At 42.9% G+C, this 25,207-nt stretch overlaps 1 protein-coding gene across 1 annotated transcript in view; it reads left to right on the forward strand.

The window, feature by feature from the left end:
- Nucleotides 1-25,207, forward strand: part of GUCY1A1 (guanylate cyclase 1 soluble subunit alpha 1) — a 108,191-nt gene that overhangs the window by 48,344 nt on the left and 34,640 nt on the right. The window contains exon 4 of the mRNA XM_073576429.1: nt 8,867-9,573. Coding sequence (XP_073432530.1) covers nt 8,867-9,573 — 707 coding nt within the window. The remainder of the gene's footprint in view (nt 1-8,866; nt 9,574-25,207) is intronic.

The raw sequence follows: 25,207 nt of genomic DNA on the forward strand, positions 1-25,207 counted from the left end.
GATTTTTTATTCTTTTTTTTACAGGGGTATGGTACCCAGGGCCTGGAGGACAGTCTCCTCTCCTCCACACCGTGGGTACCAACCGCACATTAGACGCTTAACTTCCCGCATGGTGGGCATAGCCACATGCGGGAAGTAAGCGATTCTCATGCATTCCATGGTTGCGGAATCGCGGCAATTATTTGCGATTCCGCACAAAAGAATGACCATGCTGCGATTTTTTTCCACGATACGATTCTGCCGCAGAGAAAAGTGCAGCATTAGCACAGCATGTGCGGAATGCCATAGGAATGCATGGGGGGCGTTCTGTACACGATTTTTAAACGTTTTCGCAGCATTTTCAGGCCGAAAATCGCGGCAAAAACGCTTAACAATCGCTACGTGGGCACACAGCCTAAAAGAGTTTTTAAAAGACCTCCAGTATCTTTGACGATGGCATAATTTTTACACATGTTTTAAACGCCAATCTATATGTTTAGACAATGCTTCTGTTACTGATCCTATCCCTGATACTAGTTAAGTCAGCAAGCTTTGACTGAAATTATAAATGGGATGATATTGTGATTAGAAAAGTCGCTAAAGTCAATAATGTGGTATTAAACTCTTTCCGACATTGGGCATAATAGTACTCCCACGTTGGACACCCTCCCTTCGATGTGGGCTCCGGCGGTGAGCCCACATCTTTCCCGGGACATGTCAGCTATTTTGAACACCTGACATGTGCCCGCATTAGCCACGGAACTGAAAATGATTTCAGTGAATTCGTTGACTATTTAAATAATGAAAATAAAGTTAATATGAAGTTTACATCCCAATTTGGTAACAAAAATCTGGATTTTTTAGATGTGAATATCAGCATAAAAGATGATGACTACAACTTTTAAAAAAGTTGTAGTTACAGTATCACCATGTTGTGATCACCATGTTGCTCCACTGCAATAGCGCTCACCTGCCACATACAGTGCCTTACGAAAGTATTCAGCCCCCTGGAACTTTTCAACTTTTTCCACATATCATGCTTCAAACATAAAGATACCAAATGTAAATTTTTGGTGAAGAATCAACAACAAGTTGAATGAAATTTATTGTTTATTTTAAATTTTTGTGGAAATTCAAAAACTGGAAAGTGGGGCGTGCAATATTATTCGGCCCCTTTAACTTAATACTTTGTTGCGCCACCTTTTTCTGCACTTACAGCTGCAAGTCGCTTGGGTATGTCTCTATCAGTTTTGTACATCGAGAGACTGAAATTCTTGCCCATTCTTCCTTGGCAAACAGCTCGAGCTCAGTGAGGTTTGATGGAAATTGTTTGTGAACAGCAGTTTTCACAACTTTCCACAGATTCTCGATTAGATTCAGGTCTGGACTTTGACTTGGCCATTCAAACACCTGGATATGTTTATTTGTGAACCATTCCATTGTAGATTTTGCTTTATGTTTGGGATCATTGTCTTGTTGGAAGACAAATCTCCATCCCAGTCTCAGGTCTTTTGCAGTCTCCAACAGGTTTCCTTCAAGAATGATCCTGTATTTGGCTCCATCCAGCTTCCCATCAATTCTAACCATCTTCCCTGTCCCTGCTGAAGAAAAGCAAGCCCAAACCATGATGCTGCCACCACCATGTTTGACAGTGGGGATGGGGTGATCAGAGTGTTGAGCTGTGTTGCCTTTAGGCCAAACATATCGTTTGGCATTGTTGCCAAAAAGTTTGATTTTGGTTTCATCTGACCAGAGCACCTTCTTCCACATGTTTGGTGTGTCTCCCAGGTGGCTTGTTGCAAACTTTAAATGACACTTTTTATGAATATCTTTGAGAAATGTCTTTCTTCTTGCCACGCTTCCATAAAGGCCAGATTTGTGCAGTGTACGACTGATTGTTGTCCTATGGACAGACTGTCCCACCTCAGCTGTAGATCTCTGCAGTTCATCCAGAGAGATCATGGGCCTCTTGGCTGTATCTCTGATCAGTCTTCTCCTTGTTTGAGATGAAAGGTTCGAGGGATGGTCGGGTCTTGGTAGATTTGCAGTGGTATGATACTCCTTCCATTTCAATATGATCGCTTGCACAGTGCTCCTTGGAATGTTTAAAATTTTGGAAATTAATTTGTATCCAAATCTGTCTTTAAACTTCTCCACAACAGTATCACAGACCTGCCTTTTGTGTTCCTTGGTCTTCATGATGCTCTTTGTGCTTCAAACAGAACCCTGAGACTATCACAGAGCAGGTGCATTTATACGGAGACTTGATTACACACAGGTGGATTATATTTATCATCATTAGTCATTTAGGACAACATTGGATCATTCAGAAATCCACAATGAACTTCTGGAGTGAGCTTGCTGCACTGAAAGTAAAGGGGCCGAATAATATTGCACGCCCCACTTTTCAGTTTTTGCATTTCCACAAAAATTTAAAATAACCAATAAATTTCGTTCAACTTCACAATTGTGTTCCACTTGTTGTTGATTCTTCACCAAAAATTTACATTTGGTATCTTTATGTTTGAAGCATGATATGTGGGAAAAGATTGAAAAGTTCCAGGGGGCCCAATACTTTCGCAAGGCACTGTAGAAAAAGAAGCCTGCCATATAGCCAGTTTTTAAGGCTAAGAAAAATTAATAACAGTGAAGCAGATTTTTCTAAGCAAGCAGATTAGTTAACAATATTTTTTTTTTTTTAAAGAGGTTACCCTAAAGCATGTGAAAAAAATCAAGTGGAATTGTTAAAACAGAAGACAAATAAAAAAGGTTTTTCTAAGCAAGCAGATGAGTTGACAAAAAAAAATTAAAATGAGGTTAACCTAAATATATACTCATTAAAGACATGGAGAAAGCAGGTGAGAGAAATCAAGTGGAATTTTTAAAACAGAAGACAAATAAAAAAGATGAGAAGAATTGGGAAATAATAAGATATTTATCTTTTCGTTTAAACTTAATCCAAACATGAATTTGATTAGATCTGCAAGAAAAAGAAATTGGCACCTCTTATAAAGCGATAAAGACTTAACAGCAGTAGCAAAAAATAAACTGTTAATCAGCTACAAAAGAAGCTGCAATTTTGGTGCGTAAGAGATTTGTGGAAAAAGAAAAAAAAAATGACGTGGTTGAATGAAAAAAATCCAATAGGAAATTTTCGTTGTGGGAATTGTTCTTTTTGCCATTTACACATAGCGGGAAAAAATGTAAAAATTGGAACAGTCACACATTCTGTAAAAGAGTTAATTACATGTCAAAATACGAGAGCGTCAAGCTCACACATATATTCACTCGATTGAAAATCTGAGAGGTACGCGCACCTTTGACTATGACCAGATAAAATCAGAATTTTTAAACTATTATAAGCAACTTTATAATTTGCGCCAACCTGAGTCCTCCCAGGAGTTGACCAGCAGGAGACAATCCATAGTGTCCTTCCTGACACGTCTGGGATTACCAAAACTCTCGGATTCAGAGCAGCAGCGGTTAGTCAAACCTTTTTGGTTGGACGAGCTCCGGTCCACCCTGTCAAGATGCCCGTCGGCAAGGCGCTGGACCCTGATGGCCTTCCTCCTTTTATTACAAATCCTTCCCCTCGATCATCCTCCCATGACTGTTAAATATGGCTCTGGAAGCCAGAATTTCATTAATACACAATGAAGGTAAAGATGCTGAATTATGCAGCAGCTATCGACCGATTTCCTTGTTAAATGTTGACCTAAAGATGTTCGCTAGTATGATTGCACGAAGAATCGCAAAATTCTTGCCAGAATTAATCTCGTTAAACCAAACAGGCTTTGTGGGGGGGAGAGAGGGAGGGGATAACACATACAAAATTCTTCATCTCATACATTTTGCAAAACAAAAAAACCTTCCCTTAGTGCTTCTTGGGACTGACGCTGAAAAGGCGTTTGACAGGGTGGACTGGGCTTATCTGGGAGAGGCATTGACCTGCTTTGGCTTCCCCTTACCATTAGTTTCGGCCATTATGAAAATGTATAGAGACCCTACTGCACGTATTAGAGTCAATGGTTCCCTGACAGACGCATTCACCATCCAAAACGGAACAAGCCAAAGATGTCTTCTTTCTCCGATCCTTTTCATACCAGCGATGGAGCCGCTGTTGTGTGCAATCCAGCAAAGTAAAGAGATTCAGATCATCAAAATTGGTAATAATCACCATAAGTCTGCGGCTTTTGCTGACGACTTGTTGGTTTTGATGACGAATCTGCTACGAGGGTTTCCTGTCTTACTGGGAATTCTTGAGGAATATAGAAACCTCACAAACTTTAAGGTGAATGCGTCAAAATCGGAAGCTCTAGACCTAAACGTCCCCGCCCACACGCTGGATAAGTTGAAGGAGCTCTACCCTTTTGCCTGGCCTAGTAGGTATATTACTTACCTAGGTATAAAATTAGCTAGATCTGATAAAGAACTTTTCCAGCATAACTATTATCCCTTACTGGACAGGGTGTAGAATTTATTAAATCGTAGAGAGACCCTTTTCTGTCATGGACGGGAAGGAAGAATCTCCTAAAAAGCTTGATCTTTCCCAAATTCACATACCTATTCTCAACTCTACCTATTCATGTACCAAACTATTTCCTCGCTAGAGTGAACTCTTTATTTTTCAAATACATCTGGAGGGGCGCAAGACCCCGCATTAACTCGTGCACACTATCATTGCCAAAACATAGAGGGGGAATGGGAGCCCCCGACATCAAAAGCTATTACTATGCAGCGGTGCTTTCTTGATCAGTGGACCTGATTAGGAATTCTAGTCACAAACATTGGGTCAACATAGAAAACACTTTATCTCCTATACCTCTTAGGTCTCTACTGTTGACATATACTATGGGATGGAATCCCTTCCCCCCCAACAACCCCCTCTCTCTGGCCTTGCTCAGGGTTTGGTCGAGTTTCCACACTCTCCTGGTATCCCCTTTATCCCCACTATTGAAACTATCCGACGCCTTGTCTCCATCTCTGGATGCATTAAGGGAGGGAGGTGACCTAGCCCGGAAATTGAGACAAATCTCCATTGATCAGATAATGACGGATGGGGCACTCCTTCCGCTGACTGAATTGAGTGATCTCTTGGCCCCCTCGAGCTTTACTTTTCTCCACTATAATTCTTTGAGCGAGCTATTGAAACGTATACAATATTGCCCAGATAATTCACGCAAGCTTACACCATATGAAGTTCTCTGCTCCAGAGTATCAAGACCAACCAAGGTCCTCTCTACAATTTACCAGACACTCATATCTAAAGACATATCCCTGAAAAGAGCATACATTGCCCTCTGGGAGAAGACGTAGGATACAAATTCACACAATCACAAATAGAACATATCTATTCGCACGGTCCAACGAGCTGTGTGAAAACCCAAGAAAACGTTTTTATAATAGTTACACAATGGTACATTACACCGGCACAGACTTGTACCTGGCAGTCGAGAGCTCGGGCTAGGTGTTGGCGTTGCGAGGAAGAGGGGGGTGACTACCTTCACATATGGTGGACTTGCCCTGTCCTCCGACCCTTTTGGGCAGCAACAGAGAAATTCATCAGAGATATCGCAGAGTCCCCAGTGTCGCTGACACCCGAGACGGCTCTGCTGAATCTCCCTATATACTTCAAACAAAAAAAGACTCCCACCTTAATCCACAATATTATAGCTGCGGCCAAACTCCTAATCCCGACTTACTGGGGTACAACCCAGATACCCACTTCTCATCAACTGCTGACAAAAATTGACCAACTATATCATATGGCTGAGATTGTTGCCTTGGTGAACCATTCACAGTTATCTTTTGAAGGGAACTGGAGCTCCTGGATTAAGTACAGATCTACCCTCAAGCCTCTACAAGTATGAATATTTGATTAACTCGAAACTCGGTCTGTGATGTTTCAGAACACACCCTCTCTCTCTGTTGCTCCTTTATTTTCCCTCCCCCCCCCAGCCTCTCTCTTTCCTTCTCTCTTTCCCCCATTTTCTTTATGGCTCTCTTCCCCCCTCATCTCTATTCTTAGTTCTTCTCTTTCATAAATGAAAATATTTTGCATTTGCTAAATGTTTTACACCATTACAATCCATGTTACCTTAAATTGGTTATTTCTATGTGGTGTTATCATCTTTTGATTAATCAATAAAAAGATCATTGAAAAGAAAAGAATTAATTATATGTCATGCAAAACAAGTAAGTTATGTGATTTTTTTTTGCATACGGTAAGTTTTTTTTTATATTGGAAAAACAATCAGATAAATGAACATAAGATTTAGGGAACATTCCCATTCTATATTAACAGGGAAAGGATCGCTAAGATTAATAAAACAGAAGAGAGGTACACAATACAGATCCAAATGCTTTACGTTTTGCAGGAATTGAACATATAGAATACTCCAAACAGGGTGGTGATCTTAATAAATTATTATTAAGAAGAGAAGGCAAATGGATCTTAGGTACCGATGCTCAAGGTCCATTAGGTTTAAATGATAAACTGGATAAGTCAGTATGGTTATAAACCAATGTATTATCCGTAATCATGTATGTATTGTTTTGACGTCACTTTCACCATAATGTGTTCAAGCACTCCACAATCCTTATTAAAAGGAAGTGTTGTAATACCCTGGCTAACATGGACTCATTGAAGCACAGCAACAGCACGAAACGGCCGTCGTCCATGAGGCTTGTTCAACTACTCCACTCCCCTGTCACAACGCATCAGGCACTTGATTGAGATGTTTGTATCATCTAATATGGATTAAAGGCATTCAACAAGAAAGACCAGGTGACTGCTCCATTTATTTTCTTCTTGTCTGTGCAATATACCATTGCTCTATGTGTAAGCACCACCCAGAAGAGGTCTTTAATACTAAAAGTGTAAGGTATCACTTAAAGTGAAAGAAGCACCATCATCAGCCGATATAGTTGGTGCTTAATCTCCTAAGTGGCCATAATCTATTGTATGCAGGCAGTTGTATGTTGAGTGCTAAGATTAATATTTAAAGGGGGCTTCCAGGAATGTTACAAACTTATGTTTAGCTTAACATACTTAGAGCTCTAATTACTGTTTAAATTAGTGAAATTCAATTGAAATCAACAATCTACCGTATTTTGCGGATTAAAAGACTAACTGGATTATAAGACGCATGCCAAATTTGAGAACAATAGGAAAAAAACTTTTTTTTAATAAAATGGTGGTGCCTCTTATAATCCATGCGTCTTATTGCTTACCGGGGATGGTGGCTGCGGTGAAGCGGGGTACCCAGGGTCTCTGCAGGAGGAGGCAAGAGTGGGGTGATGCTGCAGGCCGCAGGCTTGGATGAGGGAGTGTTCCGCTGAGGGTGAAAATGGTTGTGGTGCGGGGGGCTCCACCGGCATTTTGTGAAAGTCAAGTGCCCCCCCTGCACATCCATTACTGTGATGCAGTGGCCTCCTGGAAAATGACTGCCGGGGATGTTGCATGCTCAAATTCAGATTTCAGATCTCGGTGATGAGATCTCAATCTGAGTATGCGCCGCCTCTGGCGGCCATTTTCCCGGAGGCCATCGCATCGCAGTAATGGATATGCGGGGGGCTCCGGGCAGATGGACAGGTCTGGTCACATGATACTCCACCGGCAGCCATTGTATGGACAGAAATGCTGATCATTGTGTGAGAAAAGCTGCAGTAACAACAGAAAGTGGCGACCTCTTCACCTGGGAATCTGTCAGTGAGATCATTCTAACATTCAACAGGAAAGTTTGCATCTCTTCTTACATCTGTCTTTTTCTGAGCTCCTCTCAGCTGATTCATAACCATAGAGCACATTAAAATTGAAAGAGCAGGGAAACAAAGAGCCTGTAGAAGCAAAACAATGCATAATTTGTAATGAAACTCCATTGCAAAATTTATTTTTAGCCGAAAATACATGTGTTTAAGTGAAATGTAAAAAAATATTATTTTTTTAATTAGATGAATAGTCCATTCTGGATGAATGGATTGTATTTTTTGATGGACAACCTTTTTCTGTATGGCTAATTATGAATTTGAAAGTTTGTACTTGCAATAGAATACCACATTTGGAAATGTGAGGGTAGCCAAATTATCTTACTCCAGGAGTTTGACAAGCCAAAAAATGTGTCTTTAGCTGATCTCCTGGATAACTTCATTACACGAAGGAGTACACTATTATGATCATGCCCATTTTTTCTCTTTGTTTCCACATATTAAAGGGGTTGTCCAGTCTAGAACTGGGAGTCTGCAGTCACTTTATGTGACTGCAGACTTGTGCATCCTCACTTCGCACGTGTGAGGATTCTCTGGTGCTAGCAGCGACCAGTCATGTAACAGCAGTTATGGGATCTGCATACTTCAACCACATTCCGATGAGACTGTGTCCGGCCTCACTCAATATGCTTGCATTGCCCATCTAGTTGGCATATGACCGCATGTATGCAAGGCACATATTGGCGGTCACACTCCCTTTTCTCCCCGGTGTCGGCATTGGAGAATCCTCGTAGCGTATGCTGCGTGCAATGTGAGGATTCATAAGTCTGCAGTCACATAGAGTGACTGTAGACTTCTACAGGAAAGATGTATATCTTTGTACCGTGTTAGCCAGTAGATAGAAAAATATTCAGAATTGAGAGTCCTCAGTGCTTGATACCTTTTAATGGCTAACTGAAAAGATGGTAACACATTGCAAGCTTTCGAGACTACTCAGGTCTCTTCATCAGGCATAGACATTGCATAGCTTGCAATGTGTTACCATCTTTTCAGTTAGCCATTAAAAGGTATCAACCACTGAGGACTCTCAATTCTGAATATTTTTGTAGACTTGTAGTTTTAGACCGGACAACCTATTTAATGGTATAGTCTTATTAATGATACATTGTTCTCATTCTAGGTATCCCTATAGATGATGTTAAAGCATCTCTAGGTGAAGAACTCTTCAAAATATGTTACGAAGAAGACGAGCATGTTTTAGAAGTTGTCGGCGGGACGTTAAAAGACTTTTTGAACAGTTTTAGCACCCACCTGAAGCAGTGCGGACAGTCCCGACCACATGAAAATGATGGTGGTCTGCAAGAAGGATCAATTCTGTGCCTTGAAAAAGATTCAGATTTCCTAAATGTATATTATTTCTTTCCTAACGACATCACCACACTAATTCTACCTGGAATAATTAAGGCAGCAGCATATACTTTATATGAAACTGGGGTGGAAGTGAAGTTGGTCCCACAACGTGTCAACGATGGAAATGACTTTATTAAGGAGCCTTATATATTGTATTCTGTTCAGGTCAACAACACAAAACCTTCTTTATCCCCGTGCATACCGCAATCTTACGTCGTTATTTCAGCCTCTATCTTTTGCAAGACCTTTCCTTTTCATTTCATGTTTGATACAGACATGAATATGTTACAGGTTGGTGATGGAGTCAAGAAACTACTCAACAGAAAGGAAATTCCCGGAAAATCGAATTTTGAGGAATATTTCGAAATCCTTTCCCCAAAGATCAGCAGTACCTTCAGCGGGATAATGACTATGTTGAACATGCAGTTCACTATAAGAGTTAAACGATGGGACAACGCAATTGAGAGTTCATCAAAGGTGAGACGCATGGTTATAATTTACAATATTTTGTTAATGCTTTTTCTTTGGTCTGGCATTAATGTTTTTAGCTATTTGATAATAGTCTAGCATTTATAGAACAACCTCATCTATATAATAAGGTTTAGATTAAATAGTAGATTATTTCAAGTATCTTTTATCATTATTTTCTTGATATGTCTATTCAGATGGAATTTATGGAATAGCCTACTTTTAAAAGGAATCTGTCACCAGGTTTTTACTACCCCATCTTATAGCAGTATAATCTGGGGCAGGGATTCTGATTCCAGCAATGTATCTTTTACTCGTTGTTACAGTTTTTATTAAAAACTGTTTTATCTGCTGCAGTTTCACCAGTGATCAAAAATGCTGAGCTCTGTATAATCACACCACTGATAGACAGCTTTCTGTGTACACTGTGCATAGGCAGAAAGCTGCCGATCAGTGGTAGATGTGAGGTTTTAATACCTGTCAGCAAGCCAAGTACTTCTGTATGGATTTTCTCCTGTTGATAAAACAGTGATTTTGTCAAAACTTCACTTAGTAGGACCAGTAAGTGTGAAAAGAAGGTATCCAGCTCCAGAGATAAAATCCAAAATCTTTATTGAAACAAATTAAAAGGTAATAAGCTGCTTGATAACCAGTATATACTGGAGGAAGGAATGTCCTAGATAACTGGACGCTTTTCGAACACGTGTAGTGCTCTTAGTCCTCAGTTTCACAATGAGCAGTCTTGCAAAAGTTAAAATACTCCCCAAACAGGTGGTAAACAAATGAAAATAATTGCTCCACTAAGAAAAGGTTAACACCCAGATAACATGGCAGAGAAGAAAAAAAAGAAAAACACATAACACATTTAAGTTACGACGGTGCATGTCATATATAGATGGTACAGACAATAGTCAATAGTGCAACATAAATTCCTTCTTTAAGTTCAAGCCCAAAGGTACTGTCTTTTAATCTTCTGATCGTGGAGCCCACAAAAGTGCGAGTGCGTTTCTTTAATATCGATCTGGGTGGAGTAGGTTGTACGAATCGCAAAAAAAACGCAGGCAACACCATACTTCACGCACGCAGTTTCCACCCACCACATACGATTCAGTCAGTTCCAGTGGGTGAGGTTATCAGAGAAAAAGAAATTGCAGTGACAATACAATTTTTGATAGTGAAAAAAAGAACATTGAAAAAACGTCTCGAAAATAGAAAATATCCTGATTGGACTGTAAATCGTGCTTTCAGTATAGTAGATAAAAAATCCAGAGCGGAACTCATTTCACCGACTGTTGAACCAAATTCCAAATGTCAGATTGAATCTAAAAGTAATAATACTAATTTTTGTTCAGAACAGCCAGTGCTGGTTCTTACATATAGTACTCATTTCAAGTCAATTTCTGACATAGTGCATCGAAATCTAAATATTCTGAGAGATGACGATATTATGGATACTATATTGAAGGATGGTATTAGAATTCTTTCCAGACGTGCCCCGACTTTAGCTAATTCTTTATCCCCCAGCTTTTATGGCACTGTTCAGACGAAAAATGTTTCCACTTGGTTGTCCACCACAGGGTTTTTTAGATGTGGGCAATCTCCTTGTAAAACATGTCTACGTTCTAAAAAAAGTCTGTTTTTTCTTGCTCAAAAAATATAAAGAAGTTCAAAATTAAAAGTTTTCTAAATTGCAACTCAGATTATGTTGTATACATAATAGAGTGTTCAGCATGCAGATTGCTATATGTGGGCTCCACGATCAGAAGATTAAAAGACAGGATTAGAGAGCATCTTTATGATATCATTCAGCCCACAACCCGTCATATATCTAACGCATCCAACCATTTTGTAAACCTGCACAATAGACAAGTTGCACAATTTAGTGTTTATGCAATAGAACAGGTGCATGGTAATGGCGGAGATAGGGTAAAAAAATTGCGGGATAGGGAAGCATTTTGGATTTATTCAGGGCCGGATTAAGGTTGGTGAGGGCCCCTGGGCAGAAAATCTGGTGGGGGCCCCCATATCATTAACATTTTAGCCATAACAGTAGAGCGCGAACTGTAGCACTTAGATGTACAATCTAATCTTATCCTCTTGTTCTGCCACATTCAGATTTACAGTACTACAATAGAGATACAGTCCAGGATAACTCAAAGCAGTCCAATTATAGACAGAAAGAGTTACTCACATTTTTTTTTATTGAACCCAATGTTAAGACAGCCAAGGAATAATAAAAATGCAGAAAGGGAAAGTTTTCACCGGCAGCAATTGTTGCTAACTACTGTATAACAATATGCTCTCTATTGTATTATCTCCGGAGTAGTGGCTTGCTCTCCTATAGTAAGAGAAGAAAAAGAAGCATTCTTTGAATACAGGTCTGTTGGCTGAAGGAGGATATATCACCTGTCTTAATGTGCCTGTGAGCATCTCCAAGTACAAGGGGGAGGTGTTAGCGATCGAAAACATGCTTTATATAAAAGTGTGTACAGATAAAAGCTTAAATAAATGTATACATTACAAGCTTTACTGTATTTTTTCCCACAATGATGTATGATTTTGTCTGGCTCTCTTGCTTTCCACATAATATAACAATTTCAAAGCATCTTTTCCCATAACTCTGAACTGTACTTTTTCTGTAATACATCTTAGAAAGTCGTGAATAAATTGACAACTAAGTTTTACCACCCCCCTGTCAAATCTCTGTATCCAACACATGTCTGTCATCAGATTGCAGAGCTCCAGGGGAAATTACACATACAGGTATATATTACATAGTCTCTTTTATTATGTATATTGCTGTCCCTTACACAGTGCCTTCTCTTGTTATGTACAGTTCCGTCCCTTACATATTGGATTATATAGAGCCCTGTTATTTATTACATACCGTCCTGTCTTGTTGGCTGTATAATGCAATGATGGCTGATGGAGCATGGGAAAGCTTCCTTTCTAATGGAGGAGCTGATGGACTGGTAGTTTGGTCACCGGCTCTTCGATCAGCAGTCATATGTAATAAAAGAGGGCACTGTAAATAACAAAATTAACAAGAATACACTATGTAAGAGACAGCACTATACATAACAGCAGAGGAAGCTATATAATAAGGGACGGCATCATATATAACTAGAGAGGATGGTACGTAATAAGGGATGGTGTTATACATAATAAAAGAGGAAACTATGTAACTAAGGATGGTGTTATACAGAATTAGTGAGTACACTATATACTAAGGGACTGTGTTAGACATAATAAGCGATAATGTCTTCCTCCACCTCCCCCTGTTCCTAAGGCCATTATAAGTCCCCCTTCCTCCCATCCCAATCCCCCACACCCCTCATTGTCCTCCTCCCCTCGCATCCCATTATTGTCCTCTCCCCCACCTCCATCATTTTCTTCTCCACCACTATCTTTGCTTTCTCCCCCACCACTCCCATCATTGCCCATTCCACCACCTCCATCATTTCCTCCTCCTCCACCACCCCCATTTATTGCCCTTTCCACCACCACCATCATTGCATTCTCACCCACCACCCCATCATTGCCCTCTCGACCATCACCCCATCATTGTCTTTTCCCCATCACTGCCTTCTCCATCACCCCATCACTGCTTTCTCCCCATCACTCCCATCATTGCCTGCTCCATCACCCCATCACTCCCATCATTGTCTGCTCCATCACCCCCATCATTGCCTGCTCCATCACGCCATCACTCCCATCATTGCCTTCTCCATCACCCCATCACTGCGTTCTCCATCACCCCATCACTGCCTTCCCCCATCACTCCCATCATTGCCTGCTCCATCACTCCCATCATTGCCTGCTCCATCACCCCATCACTGCCTGCTCCATCACCCCATCACTGCCTGCTCCATCACCCCATCACTGCCTGCTCCATCACCCCCATCATTGTCTGCTCCATCACCCCATCATTGTCTGCTCCATCACCCCATAATTGCCTGCTCCATCACCCCATCACTCCCATCATTGCCTGCTCCATCACCCCATCACTGCCTGCTCCATCACCCCATCACTGCCTGCTCCATCACCCCCATCATTGTCTGCTCCATCACCCCATCATTGTCTGCTCCATCACCCCATAATTGCCTGCTCCATCACCCCATCACCCCATCATTGCCTGCTCCATCACCCCATCATTGCCTGCTCCATCACCCCATCACTGCCTGCTCCATCACCCCCATCATTGTCTGCTCCATCACCCCATCATTGTCTGCTCCATCACCCCATAATTGCCTGCTCCATCACCCCATCACTCCCATCATTGCCTGCTCCATCACCCCATCACTGCCTGCTCCATCACCCCATCACTGCCTGCTCCATCACTGCCTGCTCCATCACCCCCATCATTGTCTGCTCCATCACCCCCATCACTGCCTGCTCCATCACCCCCATCATTGCCTGCTCCATCACCCCATCACTGCCTGCTCCATCACCCCCATCATTGTCTGCTCCATCACCCCCATCACTGCCTGCTCCATCACCCCCATCATTGCCTGCTCCATCACCCCATCACTGCCTTCTCCATCACCCCCATCATTGTCTGCTCCATCACCCCATCACTGCCTGCTCCATCACCCCATCACTGCCTGCTCCATCACCCCATCACTGCCTGCTCCATCACCCCCATCATTGTCTGCTCCATCACCCCCATCACTGCCTGCTCCTTCACCCCATCACTGCCTTCTAGACCATCACTCCCATGTCCCATCACTGCCTCTGCCTGCTCCATCATACACACAGATATACACACACACAGACACAGACATACATACATACATACATACACTGATACACACATACATACACACACAAGACACCACCTCTCTCCTCTCACCTGTCCTCCGCAGCATCGCCAGCGCTTCCTCCCTCACACAGCAGCGGCCGCTGAATGATGACGTGTGAAAACAGGAAGCGCGGCCTCCGGGCAGGAAGCAGGACGGACCCTTGCCGGCCGCTCCGTTCCTGCTATTCACTGACGGCGTCTAATATTTATCCTCGCGCTGCATTGGCGGTCGCTGCCCAGTGGTGGGGGCCCCCTTAGAAGCTCTTGTGGTGGGGGCCCCGGGGCTGAAGTCCCGCCTGCCCCTCCTATAATCCGTCCCTGGATTTATTTATTAAACACCCGAGTACCTTTGGGCTTGAACTTAAAGAAGGAATTTATGTTGCACTATTGACTATTGTCTGTACCATCTATATATGACATGCACCGTCGTAACTTAAATGTGTTATGTGTTTTTCTTTTTTTTTTCTTCTCTGCCATGTTATCTGGGTGTTAACCTTTTCTTAGTGGAGCAATTATTTTCATTTGTTTACCACCTGTGTGGGGAGTATTTTGACTTTTGCAAGACTGTTCATTGTGAAACTGAGGACTAAGAGCACTACACGTGTTCGAAACGTGTCCAGTTATCTAGGACATTCCTTCCTCCAGTATATACTGGTTATCAAGCAGCTTATTACCTTTTAATTTGTTTCAATAAAGTTTTTGGATTTTATCTCCGGAGCTGGATACCTTCTTTTTTCACAAGTACCTGACGTCAAGCAGAGACGCTTCCTTGCTCGGATAGAACTACTCATGTGCTGTGTGGACATCACTATAAGGGTGACCTGAATCAACTTTTTTCTGTTCAGGACCAGTAAGTGACACATTGCTGGAATCAGGGTTTCTGACCTTATATTATACTGCTCTCAGATTAGGTAGAAAAAAACCTGGTAACAGACTCAATTTATGTAGCTTTCAGGTAGCCTTATTTATGTAGCTTTCAGTTAGCCTTTTTTTTATCAAGCACAATAAGAAACATTTCACGTTGTGCTCGACAGACTATCTTGAGATATCACTTATATTTTTCTTGTTTCTAACCACATATGCTCCTCTCTCTGTTCATATGGACACCACTGCCTCTGTAGAAGGGAATATTAAAAAAACAACAGTACAATAACATCTTAGGCAGTCAGGAGTAAATACACGCAGTTTTATCATTGTAAAGCTTGAAATCCGCCTTGCTAGTCTGAAGAGCGGATAGTGCCCCGGCAGGTGACACTCTCTCTAATATCATCCTTTTAAAAATGGAGCAGTAGGTTCCTGTGTGACATCACAACATCTATGGTGCGCAGCATATACCAAAAATCCAACGGGTTTCTAAGACGCTTGCTCTCCTTCATCAAGGGATGTTGTGAAGTCACACAGCAACCTACAGCTTCATTTTCAAAAGGACGATATTAGTGGAGTTGTGCCATTGGCCAGTGCACTATCGGCAAACACCCCTCGGACTAGAACGGAGCATTACAAGCTTTGGATCCTATCACCAACCGTGCTACATTTGGACACATATTGGCTTTGAACAAGTTGGCTAATCCTTTGTTTTCTGTGTGAATTTGCGAAAGATAATATTGGCTTCTATTGTCATTTACGCAAATAGTTTTTTACTATTATTATTATGCAAATCTCTGGTGGAATGAGAATACTGTTTTACTGCAGGTGATATAATTATCTATTGTTTCAAGTTACCGTATATACTCACGTATAGGCCGAGATTTTCAGCCCATTTTTGGGGGCTGAAAGTCCCCCTCGGCTTGTAAGCGAGTCATATACGCCAGGGGGTCGGCGGGGGAGGGGGAGCAGCAGTGTCAGATCATACTTACCCCCCCTGGCACGTCTCTGCAGCCTCCCTGTTTCTCCCACGGTCTCAGGCTCCTTCCTTCAGCGGTCACGTGGTACAGCTCATTAAAGTCATGAATATGCGCATATTCATGACTTTAATGAGCGGTACCTTGTGACAGCTGAAGGAAGGAGCTTGAGACAGTAGGAGAAGCAGGGGGGGCTGCTGAGACCGCGCCAGGAGGGGGTAAGTATATGTGATATTCACCTGTCCCCGGTCCACCGCTGCGCACCACTCTGTCCTCCGCGTCCTCTGTCTGTGATGTTCAGGCAGCAGAGGGCGCAGTGACGTGGTTAGTGCGTGCCGCACCCTCTGCAGCGATGGACCGGGGACAGGTGAATATGTCCAGTGCTGGGTTCTGAGCCAGTGGCGACACCGGCACCTGGCCCCCATATCACGCTGGTGTCCCCGCCTGCTCACCACACTGGCACCTGGCTCCCAGCGATGAGAGGTGAGTATGTTATTTTTTTTTATTTGCAGCGGCAGCATATGGGGAGTATTCTATGGAGCATCTTATGGGGGCATAATCTATGGTGCATCATATGGGGGCATACTCTATGGAGCATCTTATGGGGCACCAATGGGGCATATTCTATGGAGCATTTTATGGGGGCATAATCTATGGAGCATCTTATAGGTGCATAATCTATGCAGCATCTTATGGGGCCATAACCTTTATGGAGCAGCATATGGGACATATTCTATGGAGCATCTTATGGGGCCATTATTAACCTTTGTGCAGCATTATATGGGGTGTATTTTGTATGGATCATCTTATGGGGCCATCATGAACTGTATGGAGCATTATATGGGGCTGTCATGCTCGCCATGTCTGTCATGTCCGCCATGTCTGTTTTGCCTCATGACCCCTGGAGCGGTGTGCACGTGCATCTCATTTCTGCTATCCTGCATGTTCCCTAGAGCAGTGTGCACACTCACCTCATGACTGTTGAGCTGCGGGATGCCTGCGTTTCTGCTCTGCCTTCTGTGATTGTCTCGTCATGTCTAGAACCCCTGATCATGTGTCCTTCCTATGTTCCAGCAGAGGCTGGTTCTGCATTCATCTCTGCATGTCTGGAATTCTGATCATGTGACCTGCCTAGGTTTCAGCACTGGTTCTGCAATCATCCCTGCATGTCTGGAATCCTGATTATGTGACTGCTCCCTGTGATCCTGGAGCCTGAACTGGAAGTTCTTCACTGGTCCTGACCTGGAAGTGGAGGTGCTATGCCCTATATCAGACCGCCCCTTCCTATGCTCAGGGCCTGATTATTGTGTTGCTTCCCGGCATGGCTGCTAGGTCTGCTGGGTTGCTCCCTCTATTCTGTGCCCTTGCACTTTGCTCTGTCGTGCGTCTTTGCACATGCTCCGTGCTCGTATTCCATCTCTTGTCTCGTGCTTTGTCTCGTGTTGTCCTTTGTGCTTTGTTTGTCCTCGCTATGCTTCCTTGTTATGCTATGTTCTGTACCCTGTCCCTGACGTGTCTCTCTACATGTGCAGGTCACCGTTCTGTACCCTGTCCCTGACGTGTCTCTCTACACGTGCAGGTCTCCGCTCTGTACCCTGTCCCTGACGTGTCTCTCTACACATGCAGGCCTCCATTCTGTACCCTGTCCCTGGCGTGCCTCTCTACATGTGCAGGCCTTCGCTCTGTACTCTGTCTAGTCCCAAGGCTCTCCCTTGGCCCGGCTCTGGGCTTCAGCCTACGCTCCGCTGCTAGACTCTGTCCCTGTCCCTGGCGTGTCTGTCCACACGCGCAGGCCTCATCTTGTACTTTGCCCCTGGCATGCCCTCTCTGCCTCTTACCCTTTGCCTTGTCTCTGATGTTTTGTGCGCCCTTGCACTTTTCGTACTAGGCTTTGCCATGCTGTTTCGCACGCGTCTCTGTCCTGTACCTTTGCCTAGCCCTGCCTTGTGGCTCCGTGCCCTAGTGCACGCGCCTGGTCGCCCTGTGCCTGCCTGTTGTGCCTCAGTCGTGCCGCCTCTAGTCGTGCTCGCCTGTGTGCCTCAGCCGTGCCCGCTGTCCAGTGCTATAGTGGTTACCGGCTGTGTGAGCCGCCTCTAAGTCGTGCCCGCCTGCTTATGCCACTGTCGGTACCACCTGCCAGTGCCCCAGTCGTGGTTTCCGTGCTCCCTTGCACGCACGCTGGTTTTCGCACTGTGCCATTTCGTGCTACTCTTGCACAAAGTCTTTTGCTTACTTTGCTCTGCTCTGAACCCTGTCTTGCCTGCCAGATTCCGTAACCTGCCGACCGCTGCCAGAGGTCCGGATCTAGATGACTGCGGCCTGATGTCCGGAGCTGATTTCCGCAGTCTGATTACTGGACCCTGTCGGTCGATGCGAGCACCCCGAATTCCGATGCCTCCGTACCCTATCTTGGTCCCTGGCGTGTCCTCTGCACGCGCAGGCCTCCGTCCTGTATCTCTCCCTGGCGTGTCTCTTCGCACGCGCAGGCCACCGTCCCTGTACCTGTCCCTGGAATGCCCCTTGGCATGCGCAGGCCTCCGTCCTGTGAACCTGACCCGGGCGTGTTCGTTGACACGCATCCTGTTTCTAACTTTGTCTTGTCTCCTTGCATGGAACCCTGGTTTGCTTACCGGATGTCCGGAACCTGCCGATCACCTTCAGAGCTACAGAACCTGATGTCCCAGTTGATCGTTGCCTGCTGTCCGGAGTCTGATGTCTTCGTGCCTCTGTCTACCATCTGCACGTACCATGCTTTGGACCTCGGCGTGCTCTTGCACGTACCTTGCTCTATGTACTCTGTGTGTTCACGTTTTGCACCTGTTATACCCTGAAGTGTTCCTCATGCCTTGGACCTCGGCGTGCACTTGTACGCATCTTGCTTTATGTACTTTGTGTGTTCACGTTTTGCACCTGTTGTACCCAGGAGTGGTCCTTAATGAAGTTTCCTTGAACTAACGTCTTGTCTCGCCTTGTCTTGTTTCCCTGAGCCGGCCGTCTGGTCCAGCTGCTGTGGTGGCTCACCCCCTTGGTCTTGCCCCTGACACTCCCTGTATAGGGGGTGGATTCTCACTAGGTAAGCTCGCCCTAGGTGGATGGGTGCCACGGCCCAGAGGGTCCACTCATTCAAAAGGAAAACGACTCAGCGTAAGCTGACGCTCGTCACAGGGGCTCCTGATTCAATATAGATATTCAAAAACATTTAACCTACTGATGTCTCAATTAATTTTAGTTTTATTGGTATCTATTCTTATTTTTGAAATTTACCAGTAGCTACTGCATTTTCTACCCTAGGCTTATACTCGGGTCGGCTTATACATGAGTATACAGTATATAGTTTTCTCACAAGCAGTAGATTAAAACTTGCATATCACAGCCATAAAAACCTTCCTCCACCAAACTGAAATTTGCTTAAATCTGCTTCATCTTTGGCTGCGTGACACCTTCTATACTATACATGCGTAGAGCGCAGGATAAATGTGCGCCGAGCCTTACTGGGATCTTTTGGGAGGCAGAATGAAAAAATGAACAGCATATGAAGAATTGGGTTTTTTTTTACGCCGTTCCCCATGCGGTATAAGTGATTAGGTGACTTTATTCTTTGGGTCGGTGCTATCACAGCGATACCAGATATATATCAGGTTTTTATGTTTGGCTGCTGTCACACACTAAAAGATGCTTTTTATTGCGAAAACTAGTTTTTGCGTCACCATATTTTGAAAGCTATAATTTTTCCATATTTCGCTGACAGAATCATGTTATGGCTTGTTTTTTGTGGGACGAACTGACGTTTTTATTGGTACCATTTTCAAGGAACATGACATTTTTTGATCGCTTTCTATTCCGATTTTTGGGAGACAGAATAAACAAAAACCAGCAATTCAGGAATTGCTTTTTGGCTTTTTTATTTATGCCGTTCCACGTGTGCTAAAATTGGTAAGGCAGCTTTATTCTTCTTGTCAGTATGATTACAGTGATACCGAATTTATATACCGTAGTTTTTTTATGTTTTGGCGCTTTTACACAATAGAATCTATTTTATAGAAAAAAATTATTATTTTTGCATCGCTTTATTCTGAGAGCTATAACTTTTTTATTTCTCTGCTGATGGCGCTGCAGACTGGCTTATTTTGTGCAGGACATTTTCAGCAGTACCATTTTTATTTACATTTATCTTTTTGGTTGCGTTTTATTGCACTTTTTGTTCAGCAGTATGATGATAAAGCATTGTTTTTTGCCTTTTTTACGTTGTTCACTGAAGGGGTTAACTAGTGGAACAGTTTTATAGAGCGGGTCGTTACGGACGTGGCGATACCAAATATGTGTACTTTTCCTGTTTTAGGGTTTTTTTTACATAAATAAATGTATTTATTGGATAAATATTTGTTTGTTTTTTATTTGGGGATTTAAAAAAAATATATTTTTACACTTTTTAATTTTTTTTTTTTTTTACATTTTCCCATCCTGGGACATCACTGTATATCACCAGATCGCGGTTCTGATACTCTGCAATGCATCTACACAGCAGAGCAGAATCTGACAGGCAAGGAAGGAGGCGTGCTGGCGCCTTTCTCAGCAGGCGCTCACAAGCCACCTTCCCTGCAGGACCTCGAAGGACCCCATCTTGAGGCCGGGGGTCTCCATAAAGACTAACAGAACAACGTGATGTACAACGTCTTGATGGAAGCCCGCAGGGAACTGATTCCATGCATGATGCTCCTCTATGCTGCTGTCCCAACTGACAGCGGCATCAGAGGCGTTAAATGCTCGCAATCGATGCTGGCACCGATCATGGGCATTGCTGCACGGTGTCAGCTTACACACAGAGCTGACACCTGTACCCAATTGCCGTGGCGCTCAGCGTGAGGCCGTCCGATCGTTCCGCCATACATATACTGCTGTTTGTGTTTGAGAGCAGTATATGTATGGCGCATATGGGAAGGGGTTAAACTTCACTCTGTTACAGCTATGTTGCCAGGGTACATAATCACCTCTGTCTTTCACCAACCTAATATCATATTTCCAGTTCAAATACCTCTTTATAAAATTTCCTGGATTTTCCTATGCATGGCTGATATTAATACACTCACTGGCCACTTTATTAGGTACACCTGTCCAACTGTGTGTTAAGACTTAATTTCTAATCAGCCAATCACATGGCGGCAACTCAGTGCATTTAGGCATGTAGACATGGTCAAGACAATCTCCTGCAGTTCAAACCGAGCATCAGTATGGGGAAGAAAGGTGATTTGAGTGCCTTTGAACGTGACATGATTGTTGGTGCCAGAAGGGCTGGTCTGAGAATTTCAGAAACTGCTGATCTACTGGGATTTTCACGCACAACCATCTCTAGGGTTTACAGAGAATGGTCCGAAAAAGAAAAAAAATCCAGTGAGCGGCAGTTCTGTGGCCGGAAATGCCATGTTGATGCCAGAGGTCAGAGGAGAATGGGCAGACTGGTTCGAGCTGATAGAAAGGCAACAGTGACTCAAATTGCCACCCGTTACAACCAAGGTAGGCAGAAGAGCATCTCTGAACGCACAGTGCGTCGAACTTTGAGGCAGATGGGCTACAGCAGCAGAAGACCACACTGGGTACCACTCCTCTCAGCTAAGAACAGGAAACTGAGGCTACAATTTGCACAAGCTCATCGAAATTGGACAGTAGAAGATTGGAAAAACGTTGCCTGGTCTGATGAGTCTCGATTTCTGCTGCGACATTCGGATGGTAGGGTCAGAATTTGGCGTAAACAACATGAAAGCATGGATCCATCCTGCCTTGTATCAACGGTTCAGGCTGGTGGTGGTGATGTCATGGTGTGGGGAATTTTTTCTGGGCACTCTTTGGGCCCCTTGGTACCAATTGAGCATCGTTGCAACGCCACAGCCTACCTGAGTATTGTTGCTGACCATGTCCATCCCTTTATGACCACAATGTACCCAACATCTGATGGCTACTTTCAGCAGGATAATGCGCCATGTCATAAAGCTCGAATCATCTCAGATTGGTTTCTTGAACATGACAATGAGTTTACTGTACTCAAATGGCCTCCTCAGTCACCAGATCTCAATCCAATAGAGCATCTTTGGGATGTGGTGGAACGGGAGATTCGCATCAGGGATGTGCAGCCGACAAATCTGCGCCAACTGTGTGATGCCATCATGTCAATATGGTCCAAAATCTCTGAGGAATGCTTCCAGCACCTTGTTGAATCTCTGCCACGAAGAATTGAGGCAGTTCTGAAGGCAAAAGGGGGTCCAACCCCTTACTAGCATGGTGTACCTAATAAAGTGGCCAGTGAGTGTATATTCTATACAATTCTGCCGTATATCAACAACTTATTAAGTTTAACATATGACCTTCCAAGAGTAGTTGGGGAAGGAAGTTTAAAAATAAGTGATATCAGCTCTTTTTGTTGTGGAGTGGTGGTTTATATTTTTCTGCAATTTTGAGTATATTTTACCAAATTGTACAGTAGAACATTTGGTGTGCCCAAAGTGAAGAAAGTACAAAGTAAATATACTGACAAATTATAATACCATAATAATAAAACCCTTTTAAAAAATATAATTCTGCTCCAAAATAATACTCATGTTTTTAGTACAGTAGTTGTGTACTTTTAAAATTTACAATAAAAAAGAAAAAATGCCAGCTTACCCGGTTGGTTCAAAAGATAAGCTGCTATACTGTATAGGCTCTCAGCAACGGATAAATGACAGGAGCTCTTGCCAACAATAAATGCGAAAAGGAGATGAATCCAGTGAGCCAAGTTTGAAGTACATAAAAAATCTTTTTCTTTATTTCAAACGTAGATTAAAAATATTTATCCATAGCAGCATATTATAAATATAGGCAGAGATAGGAAAAATTTCTGCTGTAAAGCGCACGGAAAGACGCGTTTCGGCTAAACCTTTATCATTGCCATAAATGATAAAGTTTTAGCCGAAACGCGTCTTTCCGTGCGCTTTACAGCAGTAATTTTTCCTATCTCTGCCTATATTTATAATATGCTGCTATGGATAAATATTTTTAATCTACGTTTGAAATAAAGAAAAAGATTTTTTATGTACTTCAAACTTGGCTCGCTGGAGTCATCTCCTTTTCGCATTTAAAATTTACAGTTGTACAGAACCTCAGAATCAGAGACCTCCAATTTTTGGCCTTTGGATGGTTAAAGCGTCCTCACGTTCCCTCCTATAACATCAGGGCCCCTAGTATTTTGCCAAAATCATGAGTAGATCTTGAAAGATCTGTTTTGGAATTTGTTTTATCCGTTATTTAGCCAAGTACAATCTGTTGAGAAAATGTTAGTCACAATTACAGCTATGTAGAAAAGTCATTCATTTTCTGTGCTTACCTGATGTGCTGCTCCTTGATGGAGCAAGGTATTTGTGAGCCGCTCCAATATGGAAGACTGTCAGCTACAGTTATTATTATTATTATTATTATTATTATTATTTTTATTATTATTTATTATTATAGTGCCTTATTCCATGTGAGGAGGGGTATACATAATAAAAGCAAGTACAATAATCTTAATCAATACAAGTCACGACTGGTACAGGAGCGCTATGTAGTTTTACTGAATTATATGTGATATTTATAAAAAAAAAAAGGAACTGTATTAATAGATATTTTTTCTAAGGAAACTGCATTTCCATTTATCTTTTATCACATTTCAAATAACAGTAACTATACCCATTATATAAGCATTTGTGTACGGTGGGCATACTATACTATGCAAACACTTGTGTAGGGTGTCCATACTATACAAACACTTGTGTAGGGTGTCCATACTATACAAACATTTGTGTAGGGTGTGCATACTATACTATACTATACAAACACTTGTGTAGGGTGTGCATACTATGCTATACTATACAAACACTTGTGTAGGGTGTGCATACTATACTATACTATGCAAACACTTGTGTAGGGTGTGCATACTATACTATACAAACACCTGTGTAGGATGGGCATACTATAATATACATACACTTGTGTAGGGTGGGCACACTATACTATACAAACGCTTGTGTGGGGTGGGCATACTATACTATACAAACACTTGTGTAGGGTGGCCATACTATACTATACAAACACTTGGGTAGGGTGGGCATACTATCCTATACAAACACTTGTGTAGGTTGGGCATACTATACTATACAAACACTTGTGTAGGGTTGGCATAATATACTATGCAAACACTTGTGTAGGGTGGGCACACTATACTATACAAACACTTGTGTAGGGTGGGCATACTATACAATACTATGGAAACACTTGTGTGGGGCGGGCATACTATACTATTATTATTATTAATATTATTTATTATAGCGCCATTTATTCCATGGCGCTTTACATGTGAGGAGGGGTATACATAATACAAATAAGTACAGTAATTTTAAACACTACAAGTCACGACTGGTACAGGAGGAGGGAGGACCCTGCCCGCGAGGGCTCACAATCTACAAGGGATGCAGTAGGAGAGGTCATGCAGTGGTTTGGTCTACTGCAGGTTGTAGGCTTGTCGGAAGAGGTAGGTGTTCAGGTTCATTTTGAAGGTTTTCATGGTAGGTGAGAGTCTGATATGTTGTGGTAGAGAGTTCCAGAGTAGGGGTGATGCATGGAAGAAGTCTTGTATTGTATGTGAGTGTGGGAAGAGGAGATAAGAGGGGAGTAGAGAAGGAGATCTTGTGAGGATTGGAGGTTACGTGCAGGTAAGTACCAGGAGACGAGGTCACAGATAAATGGAGGACACAGATTGTGGATGGCTTTGTATGCCATGGTTAGGGTTTTGAACTGGAGTCTTTGGGTAATGAGGAGCCAATGCAGGGATTTACAGAGGGGAGAAGCCGGGGAATAGCGGGTGGACAGGTGCATTAGTCGGACAACAGAAGTTTAGAATAGATTGGAGGGATGCAAGAGTGTTAAAGGGGAGTCCACAGACCAGGAGGTTACAGTAGTAAAGACGAGAGATGATGAGGGCATGGACTAGGGTTTT

This window comes from Dendrobates tinctorius, unplaced genomic scaffold (assembly GCF_039654945.1).
Source record: "Dendrobates tinctorius isolate UK_male_01 unplaced genomic scaffold, ASM3965494v1 ptg000008l, whole genome shotgun sequence".
NCBI lineage: Eukaryota > Metazoa > Chordata > Amphibia > Anura > Dendrobatidae > Dendrobates > Dendrobates tinctorius.